The sequence below is a fragment of the Manacus vitellinus genome, unplaced genomic scaffold (assembly GCF_001715985.3).
Source record: "Manacus vitellinus isolate BGI_N305 unplaced genomic scaffold, ASM171598v3 scaffold_104_pilon, whole genome shotgun sequence".
NCBI lineage: Eukaryota > Metazoa > Chordata > Aves > Passeriformes > Pipridae > Manacus > Manacus vitellinus.
In genome coordinates, this window is record NW_021938821.1 from 815,452 (window position 1) to 830,639 (window position 15,188).

The following is a 15,188-nucleotide window of genomic DNA, read 5'->3' on the forward strand; positions in this document are numbered from 1 at the left end:
TCAAATGTCCTAAAAACTAAAAATAACATTGAAATAATGATGACTTCTTTTAACAGAGACATGTTCATTCTACTAAAATGATCAGGTTTAGATGTTGTCCTATGACAAATTATATGCATGGATGAGTTGAAAAAAAAAGAGATGCTAACCAATGCAGTAACAGGTTCTGAACCAATGACCAACAAAAACTTGAGTAAAAAAGGTGATTTTGTGATTAGGGAGCTTTCTAAATATATCCTTAGGGTGTGTGACTGGTTTTACGTAAAAGCCACCTAAATCATCTTTTAAGACAGTCAAAACAGATAACTGAGAAGCTAACTTTTGAGCTAAAGAAACTGCTGTTTCTGTAACATCTTTTTACTCTTTTTTTTAACTGAAACTGTTTCTGACATCCCTATTTTAGGTGCAGTTTAATTGCCCAGTTCAGAAAGAATTGAGTTTATTAATGGAACTCTTCTATGTCCAGATTAACTGATGTGAAAGTGAAAAGGAAGCCACCTTTATTGTAAAGCATAAACTTGATGTGTTCAGGGTCCTCCCCAGTTGCTGTCCTGACATGGACCTGAAGGTTGAGTGACTGCAAGTGCAAAGGACTTGTAAGTATTTTTATTGGTATTTTATTATAGGAGCACAACCTTCAGGAGTCTCAATGCTACGATAGTATCGAGATTATCATATTGAAAAATTCAGGTATTTCTATGAGTATCAGTGACATTTTCTCATAAGAGTTTTATTTTAGACTTAAAGCTCTAAATTCCCTGCCTACTGTAATCTTACCAGCACAGCACTGCCAGATAACGACTGGTGTATAGTGACTTTCTTGGATGTATCCTGAATTGAGCCAGTTAAATGTGTCTCAGATTCTCATAACACTGTAGGAGTGTCAAGAACAACAAAAAGCATCGAAGTAGCAAATGTGTAGAATTGGACCTGGTTCCTCTGCTGTTTGGTTTTTCACTCCAAGCACTTTCCATGGTGACAGCAGGCTCGTCTGCCTTCCCTCCTGGCTCCTCCACCCTGGGAGCCGTTCCGCTGGCCCGCGGCTGCTGCGCGGTGACGCCGGGACCCAGGGTAAGGAAATGTGGGACTCTCTTCAGTAGTAGTGAGCTGATGAAGGTCACTTCTTTAAAAGGAGCAATATGATAGTCTCTGAACAGAGAGGAGAAACCCCAGCCAAAGAACTGTCACTCTTGGTCCTTCAGGATTTATGTTTTGTATGTGTTTTTTTGGAGGATTTCTGCTGGGGCTTCCTTTTATCCATGTCTTCTTGTATTTCCAAAGGAAAGGCCTTTATGTTTTCCTTCACACAGGGGAGACAGAACCTTTTGGAGTAGAACAGACTACATTCCTGTAAAAAAAACCCCCACCATTATTAGCAGGATACACAAAATGGAAATGCTTAAGTTCTAGTCTCGTTAAACTACATTTATATTTAGAATTCTTCTAAAATTAATTCTTCTTCTAGGCTGGAATATTTCAGCAATTTTTCTTAATAATTCTAAGATCTGGTTAGAGCTAACTGGGTAAAAAATAAAACCTAGGTCTGAAATAAGCACTAACCAAATCAACTGTCCCACTGCTCCCATTAAAGTGACCTTTACCAGCTCCCTGCTGCAGGGAACAGCAACACATCTCCTTCGGCTGCCTTGTCCTTCCAGCATCATCCATGTGTTTCCTGGCCTGAGGACTGAATTCCAGATAGGATTTCTTGGGTAAGCTGGTGCTGCTGTTGCTGATAGATTACTCTTGGAGAGTTAGGCATGAATAAAGATGTAATGGATTCCATTATATTTTGGTTTTACCAAAACAGCAAAGTTTTCCTCTAAAGCTAAATCTTGGCTTATGAAGATTTCTCCCTTCTGGGAGGGTCTTCCAAATTCCTGCACTGGTATGTGAGACTTGCAGTCTCAACACTCTCTTCCTCACCACTCTCCACAAAAATGGCCTGGAGGCCAGCACAAGTACCAAGTAGATATGCAGGGGGCTGTGGGCTCTCACAGACCTTAGCTGCCACTTCTCCATAACTCCCCAAAAACTACACTTCCTTCTATTAATCCGTGCACCTGTACTGTCCTAGGAGAACACTACAAAGTATCACTATAATATCAATGTCACAGAGGTGTCCAATACCCAGAATAGCTACATGAATTCCACTCAGCTGAGACAATTCAAATGAGATTTCACCCATTACCCACCTTTACCCTCAGTGAATGTACTCACTGGTTAAAACCTCTTCTCTGAACTCTTGATGGCAAAGTATAAAAGCTGCTGTGCCCATAGAAGGTATTTTCACTGTCCTTGGAATGACACTGCGACCAGACAGGCTCTGTTCACAGCTGGTTTGGTTGTCAGCAAGTGCTACAGACCCAGTATTTATTTTTCACCCAGGAGCTGTCACCAGATGTTAGTTACTGAATGGGGAGAAGCAAAACCTATGGAATATTTTAATCTATGTGCAGCATAGAGTTTGAACAACTAGAAGAGAAGCTTATTAATGTATTATTCCTTTGCCCTGCAGCGAGACTGACGTCCATGGTTCTCCTGACATGCTGATCACCAAATTCCAAATAGGATTTCATGGGTAAGCTGGAGCTGGTGTTGCTGATGGATTATTCTTGGGGATTTAAGCATGAATAAAGACATCATTTTAGATAGATCAGGACATCTTTTGGGGAGAAATGGATTCCCTGGGTCTTACCTAAATAGCAAAGTTTTTCCCTTGCCATGGTCATTTGTAGCTGGCTTTCTTCTGGGAGCTTGGCTTGGCTATTCCTGTGTTTTTGTCCTTGCTTTTGTTTCCTATGTCACTATCTGGACTTTAGCAGCAGATTCAGCTGGTAATTATATCAAAATCACAATCAGCCTGCTTCCACGTGACTTGGAAGCTTGAGGAACAACTTCTTTCATCTGTTGTCCTTTTCTGCACTGATGCAAGGCCCCTTCATATGCAGGAACTAGTGTGAGGCCTTCGTCTCTGAAAAGCCCTGAAACTGGATTTCAGTTGCACAACCTCCAGAGCCTATTGGTTTTTGTCTTTTGGTATCCTTAATACGTTAAGCTGCCAGTTGAAAAGGGAGATTAGGTTTGAGTTGGTCCTGCTATTGTTGTCTGTGCTGCAGCCCCCCCACCCCTGGGTAAGCTCAAGGCTCCCAGTGGTGGCCCCTGGGCCATGGCAGAGAGGGGAGAGGCTGTTCCCCCATCCTGCAGGTGGGATCTCCAAAATTAAGATTTCCTCACAGGAAACACAGGGGCTCAGCTTGCATTCTTTTGGCTGAAATGAATTGCTAGCTGGTGCTGATTTTGGCCGACGGGACTTAGGCACATTGTGACTATGAACCATTGCACACCTGAGTGCTGGGTCCATGTACCCTTAGTCCTCCTCTCTGTCCTAACTCTTCTTTTAATGCCCTATAAATTAAACTTACTACGTAAAGTCAAGCCCTTCTTTTATACCATTATCCTGGTGCAGTTCTGTGTTTAATTGGATGATTCTTTAATATATTTTCCTCTTTCCATGACCAAGGCAGGAGGGAGACATGGAAATTTCAAACTTAATAGTCCAATTCAGGCGAAACTGAGGTGCCAGAGCATGCTGCCGGAGTTTATTTCTGTTTTGACATGAATCATGTCTGAAAGTAATGTATACAGGGATGGTATCTTTACCACACTACGTAAAGGAATGGTTCTGCCTGTCCGTGCCCAGGACTGACCCTGCATGACTGGAAGCTGAGTGGAAAGTAGCTGTAGTATTACATTTATCACTTAATACCTACACTCATGACCAAGGTCAGTGGTTAGTCACCTTCTGCTGAGGTGAGCAATAAGGGATGAAACTTGCTCCCCTTCCTCCTTTCTTCCCTCAAAACCACCTCTTTTCCTACCTTTAGAAAGCATTGCAATAAAACAGAAATAACTGTTTTAAATTACTAACATGGTCAGATTATATAATTTTTGTCTCCCCTTTTCTGAAAGGGAAATAGGAAGAAGGGTACTCAACCTGCCCAAGGACTTTCAGAAGCCTTTTTATTCTCTTCCTTTTTGTGGGGTTTTGACGGGGTTTAAGACATTACAGATAGTCATTAGAATTATTCCCAGTTGGACCAGAACTAATGGCACTTACCAATGCACTGTGATAAAAGACTGGTTGGTTGAGCAGGGTGATACATGCTGCAAGATGACTGGAGTAAATTAACTGAGTGAAACTTCAGAGGATATCTGAAGATGTGAGTTTATGAGCACTATATAGAACAGTTGCTAAGTCGTGACTTTTATTGGCACAGCAACTGTAAGGAAATACACCTCTGCTAGCATGGGCTGTCTCATGAAAAGCCTAAAGTCTGATCTGTATCTAGGCCTCCTTAGGTGCAAAAGCTAGAATATGAATCCAATCCCTTTGCCAAATCTAAGGTCAGAAAAGTCTTAATTTTGTCACATGTTAGCCTAGCACTGTTTTGAATTTCCATAAAATTGAAAGCAACCTGTCACTAAAACCTTTCCAACTGGTCCAGCTTCTTTGCCAAAGAGGTCCAAGAAAGCATGATTTTCTTCAGCTTCAATTCTTATGTTGTAACGTTGTAGAAACACTCAGCCCAGGGCTGAGTTGATCTACTTGGGTCAAGCATAAGCAGGAACCAAAACCAATCCACAGAGACATTATCCTAACTTTGTCTCTCTCTATTGGCTTGGATAAGTTTTTACTTCTCTGGACTTTTAATTTTCCCTACATGAAAGAGGAATAGAATGTGTTTACTTACTTTGTGGTGTGGGTGTTTCAAGCACTAATTATCATTTCTGCAGATCTCTTTCAATGTTACCTAAGCAGTATTGCTAAATACATTTTGAAACCATAGTCATATGTGTGATTCACTATCTGGCCTGGCCAGTTGGGTAAGAAATTTATTCTCAATTATTTACAATCAAGGTTTTACATGCAGTGATACCATCAAGGGAATCTTGAAAACTCAGATAACAAGCAGTAAATGATTGACATATTTCCACAATAGGCAAAATAAGAAGGACTGTTAAAAAGATTGGAAGAGGCTTCCATTTGGCTCACTGCAAGTGTCTTCTATGCATTGCCATGGCCTGGGTTAACTGAAACCAAGACAAGAAAAAGACCCACCTACATTCACAAAAGCACACTGTGTGCAAAGATCCTGAGAGGCTGAAATGCTGTATTTCTGACAGACTGAACTGCCACACTTGGAAATATCTGTTGAATCCTTCATAAATTCAAGACACTTCATTTGGGAATGAAAATAGCTAAATGTGCTCAGGTTTGTCCAAAATGTGTCTGTGTTGCCTCTGCTGTTAAAAAGGAAGGCTAAACGTGACATTTTAAGGTTGCCTACCAGCTGCTACTCTAATTCAGTTCTTCTTGAGAGAGCGAGCATGGCACAGCACGGGCAGAATCCACAAGAACATACAATTATGTACAATTAACACACGTGCACTGGTAGGACAAGGGGGAATGGCTTGCCTTAAAAATAGGCTGTTTGGGTTTTTGCTGATTGATCTTTCTCTAACAGGTCACTGGGACTGAAACAAAAAGAAAAGATTGAAGCAACTTGTTTTGCTTGTTACTTACTGTACCGACACACACTGATCTGCCACACAAACTGCAGTGAGAGCCAAGGATGAGGAATTTGTCCTTGTCAGGGGTGAAAGGATCCTTCATGACATAGGCTTCTTCCAAAAGCCTGTAAAAGAACAATTTCAAGCTTTTGAGGGTAGATTTCACAGTAGGGGACAGTTAAGAGGGGGAAATTGTGGAGGCTGAAAAGTTATCAGCCCTTTGTACTTGATTTGCTCAGCATGCTGTTGTACATGAGGCAGTGGAGCAGCTCTGCAGCTCCTTTTCTCTTCAATGCTGCAGCTGCCTTCAGTCCTGTACTGCACTTTCTGTCTTCCAAAATTAGGGCAATTGGTGAGCCTCTCAGTGTCGCCTTACTAAGTTTTTCTGAATGCTCTACCTTAAAGTAATTGTTTCTCTTCCATTTTTTATGGCAGGCACTCCTCTGCACGGCCAGCTTCAGTACTTTGTCAGGTTACCATTTCAGCTGCACAGCTTTCAATGAGAGGTTCTCTTCCCGAGCTGCAGGCACGTGAGTATGAAATACAAAGGTTTTACTGCTCTGAGGTATGGCACTGCTGTAAAGCTAAGGTTTCCCACCTCTTGAAAGCAGGAGCTACTGCCAGAGAGCCTTGCAATCACCTGCAGTGTGCTTACTTTATGTCACAGACTGTACTGGTTGCTCCAGGGTATTAAGGGAGTGCATTTATTAATGATTTGGCAACCTGCTTGGGAAACACTATGGCCTTACTCTTCCTGGGAGCTCCAGGCAAAATATTACAGAAGTCAGTTGGGTGTCTGTCTGCACAGGGCACCCAGCAAGGCTGGCTTACTCTTGGGCTTAAGTCAAACTTGGATTCTGGTAGTGATATGGATAAAAGGTATCCTGTTAACTCATACTACCTTCTCCTGCCTATGCACACACACACACAGGTATGTGTGTGCCCATGAGCGTGCTCCTCTCTCCTTTTCCTGCCCACTCAAACAAAAAATGGTATGGCCAGAGCCTTCCACTGCTGGGAAAGATCAGGCATCTTAACACGGCAGATCACTTTGTCAGCAAGTCTCCTGGGACACAAAGACTGGATTACGTGTGCAAAGCTCCCCTTGCAAGGTTCACAGCCCTAACATAGCCCTCATCATGCAGAGCCCTGGCCACTGCACAAGCCCTCCCATCCAGCACAGGTTTCCTGCAGCACTGCTTTTGGGATGTGTGAGTAAGCCAGGAAGCCAGCCAAGAGAGATGGGGTGTGAAGCTGTTTCTTATAAGCCTGTAGAGAAGTGATATTCTTCAGCATTATTCTTTTGCTTTTGGCATCTGAGCAACCCAAATAAAGCTGAGATGTTAATGCTGAGCTTGGATAACCTAAAGTTAAGATTCACATTCGGCTTCAACTCAGACTCTTTAGGAATGGACCTGATCAAAGGTGAGCCATTGCTCTGCTGAGTAGAGGAGGGAAAAACCAGTAGCACTGTGGGATTTGAGATTATAAAAATACAGCTGCCCAAGGAAAACAGCCCAAGCAGGTCATCAACAACTGTTTCCATTCTGTAATACACTGAGTGGTTTTATTGGGGTGAAATGCTGAGTACACACCTGACTTCCAGTCCCAGTTAGCTCCTGACCATGTTTACCTGACAGGTTCATTTACCAAGATGGCCTCCACCAAGCTACTCATGCATTTAAAGCAAAGTGCTTTATTTTATGGGGACTTTAATGTCTGCAGACCAAGTTATAACTGCATAGTTTCTAGTTAAGCTAACCCTACTTAGCAGAGGTGGAAAAGGCTTCAGTCCCTTAAAATTTAAATATGTACTATATATCCACACATTTTAATTCCATACGATATGACAAGGGATTGTCTAAGTCATGCAAAAAAGCACTGCTGTTAGAACTCCAGGTTGTGTCAAATGGCTCTTAAAAAGTGTTTTTAGCATATATATTTCATTCATGCTGTGTGTATGTATTGCCCAGCTGAGGGAGGCTACTGTGACGAAAGGGCTATTCCCAGAAGTACTAGGCTGGCAGTCAACAGTATTATAGCAAGAAAGTACTGGTGTAGGTGGATAGCAGAGTGGTCAGTGGGGCCAGGAAATAGGTGAAATACAAATCTTTGCATGGTATTGAAGCAGGACAGGAAAGCTGATTTTTGCCTTTGCTATTAACGCTGACAATTTTTAACATTCCTTCCCTTTGGAAAAAGATCATCCCTTTAAGTCTCATGTTCAGGGGCAATATGGCACGTTGTTGGGCTCATGCAGTGCACACTGTTGCACAGTACAAGGACTCTAATGCTGGCAGCAGCAATGAGGTCTGTGACCCCAGAGTGCACTTACACGACAGAGCGTGAGTTCGGCGGCCTCGGCCCGTAGTACGTGTAGGGAGCTGTTAACCCACAGAGCTGGCACTCGAACTCTCCTGTAGGCTGAGCTTCTTTAGGAGCATCCATCTTTAGCTACCTACAACAAACACAAAAAATCTTTTAGCTGGCAGCATGCCTGTAAGGAGATTAAAATGACCTGAGACATCTGGCTATGCAAATTAAAATCCAGTTAAAAACTGATTATTGCAAACCTCGATTAGTAAGTCTTTTCTCCCAAATCAAGCTGGTTTCCCACATCCCAGTTAAATTTTCAAATTTGCTAGACAGGTCTATAAATTGCAGCCTGGGAGCGTAAATATAAGGTTCACCTATTAACTTGGAACTTGATCCATGAAAGAATTTAGGTGGCAAAGCACAAGGCTTTGATCTGGAATGAGATCTATACTCCCTAAGTGCTTCTCAGCACACGACTCCCTGTCTGCTGCTGTGCAGAATCCCAATCCAGCTCTGCAATGCCTGTCTCCTCCCTCCAACTGCAGACTGGGAACCATGAAAGGGTTTGGAACCACGCTCAAGAGGCAGGTACCAGAAAGGTGGGAGTTGCAATGATTTACTATGTGTTTTTCTTTGCTTCTGGTTTACCTTCAAATAGAGTTTTGGAAGCTTACCCCTGGCTCCCTGTTCTTGTCTGGCTTCCCATGGAAATGAAGCACCTAGACAGAGTGTTGGCCCACTCAAGCCACACAGGACAGAGGAGCAGGTACTTTTCAAAAGGTTTAGGTCCTCTAATTTTTATGCAAATAGGCAGAAGGGGAAGACTCTGCTTTATCCTCATGAAGGATGCCCCTATATTTCTGCAGAGCAGAGATTGTGCACACAGGAAAGCTATAGTCCCTCCTTCTGGCAGACTGCAGGCCCACCCTGCAGAGGCGATCAGTCCCCAGGTAGAAAACACAGCAAGTCGTGCTTCATCAGCTTTGGTGCTTACAAATTACTTGTTTAAAATCGTGGCCATTGATTTACATCTGGGAGCTTACCCTTCACAAATAGCACTAATATCAGTTGAGAGTCACACCCTGAGCTTTTCCAAAAGCGGGGTGTGACGAGTAGGCTTTTAGGATTGATTTTGCTATGTATACACAATCCTATCAAGCACAGCTAACCATGTGCCTGCCCAAAAATTGCACCAATCCATGAATGAAGTGTGGTTGCTTGTTTGCAAACCAGGTATCATCCCTCACCTGCACCACTTTCTTGTACAGACGCACTCACTTTGCCATCATCAAGAAGACTACAGCTTTTAGCTAAAAGCCCTCACACTTTGCATGGCATACTGTGTTCTGCTGCCAACTCATCAGCTTTTCTAAGTGAAGTGGAGCTGCCTTCAAGCTGAAGAAGGTAAGCACTAGGAACTCAGATTTGGGCAGTATCTCAGCAGGCAGGTCGTGTGTGCTCACAGCTGAGCACATACACAGCCTGCCAAAGGACAGCAGCTCATTCCCACTACCCCTTCCCTGCAGAGCTGATTCAATCCACTAAGGCCATGTCTCTGTGCTTTAGCTCAGCTCAGGGGTTTTCTTTAGGAACAAATTGCCTGACTGTCCCTCCTTACCACACTGGCTTTGCATCGCTGAGCACACAAACCAGACAGTTTCAGACAAAATAAAACCAAAGATGTGCTCCAGAAGCACACCTAACACACACCAACCCGAATGCCCAGCTGGTGGCCATGCAGTCTACAGACTGGAACCAGAGGTGAAACTGAAACATCCCAAAACACAGAGAGTGGGCAGCTGGTATACAACATCCAACACCTCGGTCCATGGTTTCAATCTCACTACATCACACTAGTTACTAACACAGTAACAAATAAAAAAATATTTTTTTTTTCTTCTTTTAATGTCTTTTTTTCCCTCCTCTTTCTTTAGGGAACTAAATTGGCTTGCAGAGGAATCCAACAGCTGCCAACAGTAGCACAAGGTAAGAGGCAAAATTGCACCACCAGCAGAAAGGCAGGGCTCAGCTGAGGGACCTGTACATCCCCCCTTTAGTGACAGTAAGCTGCTATTTCTGCCCACCCAGCAGGGTGAAACTGAATCCTTGGAGACATATGCTGCTAAGGTGAATTAGGGGCAAGGTGAAGCAGAGTTGTGACTACTTGTCATCTAATGTTCCAGACGAGCAGGGAGACCCTCAGAGGTGACAGAGGCTTCACAACAGACACCCAGTTCAGAAATTCCTAGCCTTTTAAACCCTGAAATTTCATTTTGGAAATCATCTCCCTTGCCCCATCATTCCTTTACCACCAGCCTTTCCACTGCCATTCCTGGCATTTCAGTAGTGCAGAGAGTTCTTCAAAGGTAACACAAATGGGGCTGGACACTGGTTTAGTAAGTAAATCTGCCTTGTGAATACCTTAGGAAACGACATTTTTTCACAAGTGATATGACCCTTGGATATCATGTATTTTCCCCACCTCATGGGATGCATGAGGGAATTTTTTAAAGTGCTTGCAGATTTTTCATTTAGTTATAAGGCATGCATATGCTACCTGTTTCTCTCTGTATATTAAATTTAGATTCTTCAAACTATATACAAACTCACCTTAGAAGCCTGCATTTTGGGATTACCAGGTAAGTCCCCCTGACATACCTAACTCTACCTTTTCTGTAGGCAGTCAGTAGCAATACCAAGACACCCACCCATCTGAATTAGATTCAGATCAACACTTGTATGCAATTTTTTGTAATCAGTCTTTTTTAAAAAGGGGAAATCATGAACCCCACAGAAGTAGAGTATGGAAAGTCACTTGAATCAAATAGAGTAGAATATAATGGTGATATTTTCTTTAAAATAATGCAAAATGCTAAGAACCACCACCACAACAACAACCAAAAAGTATTTATGGCAGTGAGGATCATAGACTTCGGAATGAATGTGTCCTGATCCCAAGTCAAAATAACAGCCCTGGGTTCAGAGCTGAAGTGCGTTAGATATAGAAACACCTGCTCTCTTATAGACCATTGGCATGTAGAACAGAATCTGTTCAATGACTAGCACTGGGAAGGAATGATATCTATGTACAAACAGATTTTTGGCTATGCCAGTTGAAAAGCATATGATCCTGCCTGCAAGGCACAGATGAATTTATGATGCTTTCCAGTTTGTTCCCAGCTTACAAGTCACTGGTATCAGCTGTACCAAGTTTTATTTCACTGGGAACATCATTTGTCCTGAGAGCTTGTCTACACATGAGCACTTGGGAAAGTTAAGGTCACTAAAGGTATGAGGTTAATGAGCATACAGATTTCAGAAGTTAACTTAACTCAGAAGTTAAGTTTGATGTACAACAAAGTGAAGCCATTCTTCTGAAGAAAGATATCTAATGGCAAGTGTATTAAGCTTTCAGTTTCTGCATGTGCTTCACCCCTTTAGTCTAACCCACCCAGCAGACAAGTCCCAAGATGCACTCTTTCACAAAGGGTCACTTCCAAAAAGCTCATTTGCTTTATCTTAAAGAACCGTGTCTTTATGTCATAAACCCATAGTCGAGACAGGCGTTGGCTTATCACAACAGCAGTTCCTTGGTCTGGCCCTACACACCATCTTAGCAAGGTGCCTGATGTGACAACTGTCATGAGGGGTCTGTGTCCCCTCCAGGCACATGAAGCATGAATGGTTTCCCTCTAGCAAACCAGAGCAGGATAAAGGATCTCTTGAGGAGAAAGTCTAGGGCACTAATCCCTTCATAACAAGGACAGGCAAATTCGTGACCACAAGTGATCCAAATCATCACCAGTGCCACCACTGGCTTCCTCTCTCTTCCTTGGAAATTCCTGAAGCAGCCCCATGTCCTAGTAATGTATCAAAAGTCTTACTGGCTGACACGTGCTGAACAGGTCTTTTACATTATCTTGTTTAGAACTGAATTCTGCCCAATTTTTTCCACTTTGACTGGAAGCCACAAGGTACTTGAACACATCCTTGCTTTAAGCACATGCCCAGCTCTTCCGGAGAGCACAGTTACCCACACGTGCTGGGTTATGGAGCAGTCATTGAACCAGCACGCAGAAACCTGCCAAGTCAAGCCCAGAATGCTGCAGGACGCCTGTGAAGTTGGCCCACATGTCATGGCCAAGGGTGAAGCACACAGATTTCAGTGCCATAGCAAGGAAATGACTGCAGTGAAAGAAAGGCATGGGTTAGATAGTGCTCTGTTTCTCCATGCTGTCTGCAACTGATACCTGATATGGATGTGGGGAAATGGCTCTCAGTGCAGTTCTCTTGAGACTCCTGAAGACTTCAGAGCAGTTCTGCTTGGAGCACTCTGCTAAGAGGCCTGGAAGGCATGCCAGAAATAATAAATCACCATTAAATTGTCAGAGCCAGTGGCAAAGTAGTGGCACAGATAAGTAATCTGATTTTCTTTGCTTCAAACCTCATCAGCACAAGTCTTTACAATGCATAGGTTAAGCCCCTCTCAGGGGGAGGAGACTCATGTATTTCTGAGTCACTGATAAACTAGAGAAACTACACAAGAAACAAAGTGCCTGTAAACAGAACCAGACTTTAATTTGAGAGGGTGCCAGATAAAACCAACATTGACACACCTTTAATCCTCTCCAATCAAATCCTTGTTTCTTTTACCTGCCAAGATTTTCCTGCAGTATCCACTGTTGATGACAATAACCTATTAAAATAATCACAGCTTGATTTTCTGCAGAAAGGAGTGCTCTTTAGCAGAAGGGCAGGAGCCACTGAGTTCATAGCCTGGTACATGCCAGCATTTGGTGTGATGGAAATTTAAATACATCAGGAATGCACTTGCCTTCTTCAGAAAAACGATCTGTTGCCTAATTGCTCAGGTAGCAGATGAAACAGCAGAACATTCTTACTTGCCAGTTAATCCCCAGGGGAACAACTCTCTCCCTCCAGTTCCCTCATGCTACTGCCCCAAAGGCATGTTCAGGTCACCTGTTGGCTGCCTCCCTGCTTTTCCTTTGAGGTGACTTACCTTGGTTTCAGTGTAAATTAGCCCAGGAATGTAATTGCACCAAGCGTAACCATTTGGAATTTTATCCTTATTCCCTCTCCCAGAGATCGAATTTAACCTTGACTTGTTGCAGCACCTTTTCCCTTTGGGCCGGGGGGTTGTGCTGGTATTGCTGTGCTGTCTCAGCTCAGAAGGAACAGGCTGATCCCTGCAGGCTTCCCTCTAGCTACAGGTCACAGAGCAGGCCCCGAGCCTTGCTGTTCAACAGTAGCCTCTGTGGCTTCCCTGTGGCAGCAGGACAAACATTCTAGGTGGTTGCAGATGTGAAAGGGAGCATGTTTCTTCAACAGGTGTAGGGAATGACTGAACAGGGTGTGCCAGAAGAAAGAGAGGAGTAACACAGACAAGCAGCTCTACAGGCTACAGCTCTAGGTAAGGCTTAAGAATACTGTTTATTACAGATCTGAGTGTGTGCTGCCTTTCTGCACGTGGCCCGGAGTGTGGTTGGTGAGTAACAACATCACTAATGTTAGGAAAGTTATGACAAAACAAATGACCAGTGGGGAAGAAGGTGTAGTGTAAAGTTACTATGGCCTGCAGTGAAAAGGAGATTTTAAAGGAGGCAGTGGTTCAGGTGTTAGATAGGCAGTAAAATGCTGGTGAAAATGCTTTCATCAGGCATTGAGAAAAGGAATATAATGAAACATCTGCTGATCCTTTCTTGCTTTATCCTAGCCTGGAGCAAAGAACAAAGAAGCCAAACCATTGCAACCACAAAGGTAACTAATTCCTTTCTTAATCCAAATCTCAGGTGTGTGCTTATCTATTGGGAGTTTGGGGGCTCTTTACAGCTTTTTTTTTTAATATATATATTGATTTTTGTGCCAGCAAAAACAGTTTTAGCAAACAGACCGTTGCAAAGGCAATGCACAGGCTAGAGAGCTTGGCATCTCAACAAGCCTGTGGAGCACGTCTCCATTCCAAGTTATTTTAACAGCAGAATCCAAGTATTTTCATACAAGTATCATCAAACTAAAACCTTTGGTCTAAACAACACCAGATTGCTACATCTGTGTGGAATAAAACTTTTAGGGGATCCTTCATCAGGTTCTTGATGTAACCTTGTCATATCTGTAGAGATGACAGACTCAGGCAAGTCACAAAGTAAGAGAACGTATCACGTAATGCTCTCGTTATAACAGCTACTTTGCCTGTCATTTATGTGAGAAATTAAGGCAGGAGGGAAACATTTTTGGCATGGGATCCGGAAGCATCTTAAATTTTGTTTATATAAAACATACATTTCAATTGCAAGGATATAGTTATATATCCTTAGTAACTGCTAGTACACAGATCCAACTCTGGCTCATAGGTGCCTAGAGTTGGAAGACAGCTTAAGAAATTATTTGGTCCATCACACCCAAGGCACACCTGGCTTTGTTCTGAAGGCATTTTGCAGTGTTTATAGAGACTCCTACCAACCCATGTGTCTTAGAGAGCAAATCTGGATGAAGTGTGAAAGGAAGCCAAATGATTAACCTCTCTAAGCAGAGAGACCACTTCTAGCATCACTGAAATATGGAGGTATTTATTTGGGTTCTTAGAGCAGATTTAGAGGGAGGTGGTGGTACCTCATATCTTATACATCTTGCAAACTTCCTACTCCCCCTCACTTTTCAAAGTGAGATTGTTTCCATGGCTCTGTGGTCCTGTAAACCCAAAGCTGTGACCCCTACACCACTTCATTCAAGTGCAGCCTCATACTGGAATTGTCCACATATGGCAGGAAACAAGGGTTTCCTCTAAGTTCCCCAGACTCCTTAAAGCTCCTTCTTTGTGGATCTCCAAGAGCTGTGTCCTCAAACAGCTCCGAGCTTCTCTGCAATCCTCTCACCAGCCCCTTTGAGGCTCTATCCTGTAGCTCAAACCTCAACTTGCAAAGCTCCTCAGAAAAAGCACTCTGTGGCCACTACGCCCAATTAAACAAGCAATATACTTTATATCAAACCCCTCACCAAGAAAAAAAGAAATCATATTCCAGCTTGGCCTCCGGCCCTGGAATCCCGAGTGTATGTCCCGTTAAGCAGTGCCCTGGTCAGCAGGTGGTTCGCCCCCTCCCGGTTCCCGGCTCTCCCTCCAGCCGCCAGTTTCTCACCCCTGATTCCCCCACCCAGTTCCCGGTTCCCTCCCTGGCTCCCCTCCCTCCGCAGTTTCCTTTCCCCTCAGCTCCCGTTCTCCGGTTCCCCCCTCGGCTCCCGGTTCCCAGTTTCTCCCTGGCTCCCTTACCGGTTCCCGTTTC

General features: G+C 43.4%; 1 protein-coding gene and 1 long non-coding RNA gene across 3 annotated transcripts; one reads left to right on the forward strand and one right to left on the reverse strand.

Annotated features, from left to right (window-relative positions):
• Positions 1-1,064: 1,064 nt before the first annotated feature.
• On the reverse strand, positions 1,065-13,565 carry CDPF1 (cysteine rich DPF motif domain containing 1). 2 transcript variants are annotated; one of them, XM_008927397.3, is made up of 5 exons: positions 12,911-13,565; positions 12,141-12,235; positions 7,910-8,032; positions 5,588-5,699; positions 1,065-1,348 (listed from the first exon to the last, which is right to left on the reverse strand). In XM_008927397.3, exons 3-5 carry the CDS (start codon positions 8,020-8,022, stop codon positions 1,199-1,201), a joined length of 375 nt encoding a protein of 124 aa, XP_008925645.1. In that variant the 5' UTR covers positions 8,023-8,032; positions 12,141-12,235; positions 12,911-13,565; the 3' UTR covers positions 1,065-1,198. The 2 variants fall into 2 exon arrangements, with proteins under 2 accessions (XP_008925645.1, XP_029819541.1); XM_029963681.1 differs by lacking the exon at positions 12,911-13,565 and having other exon boundaries at positions 12,141-12,903.
• LOC108644265 lies at positions 9,200-10,696 on the forward strand. The gene is made up of 3 exons (XR_001923170.2): positions 9,200-9,294; positions 9,825-9,876; positions 10,475-10,696. It is a non-coding gene; the product is annotated as an uncharacterized LOC108644265 (long non-coding RNA).
• Positions 13,566-15,188: the final 1,623 nt, after the last annotated feature.

What these genes read in the sequence shown, in the direction of transcription:
- CDPF1 (XM_008927397.3), bottom strand. Translation starts at nt 8,022, where the DNA reads ATGGATGCTCCTAAAGAAGCTCAGCCTACAGGAGAGTTCGAGTGCCAG. An exon ending in CCGAACTCACGCTCTGTCGT is followed by an intron (nt 5,700 to 7,909) that starts GTAAGTGCACTC and finishes GTTCTTTTACAG; the next exon opens with GCTTTTGGAAGAAGCCTATG. An exon ending in GATCAGTGTGTGTCGGTACA is followed by an intron (nt 1,349 to 5,587) that starts GTAAGTAACAAG and finishes TTTTTTTTACAG; the next exon opens with GAATGTAGTCTGTTCTACTC.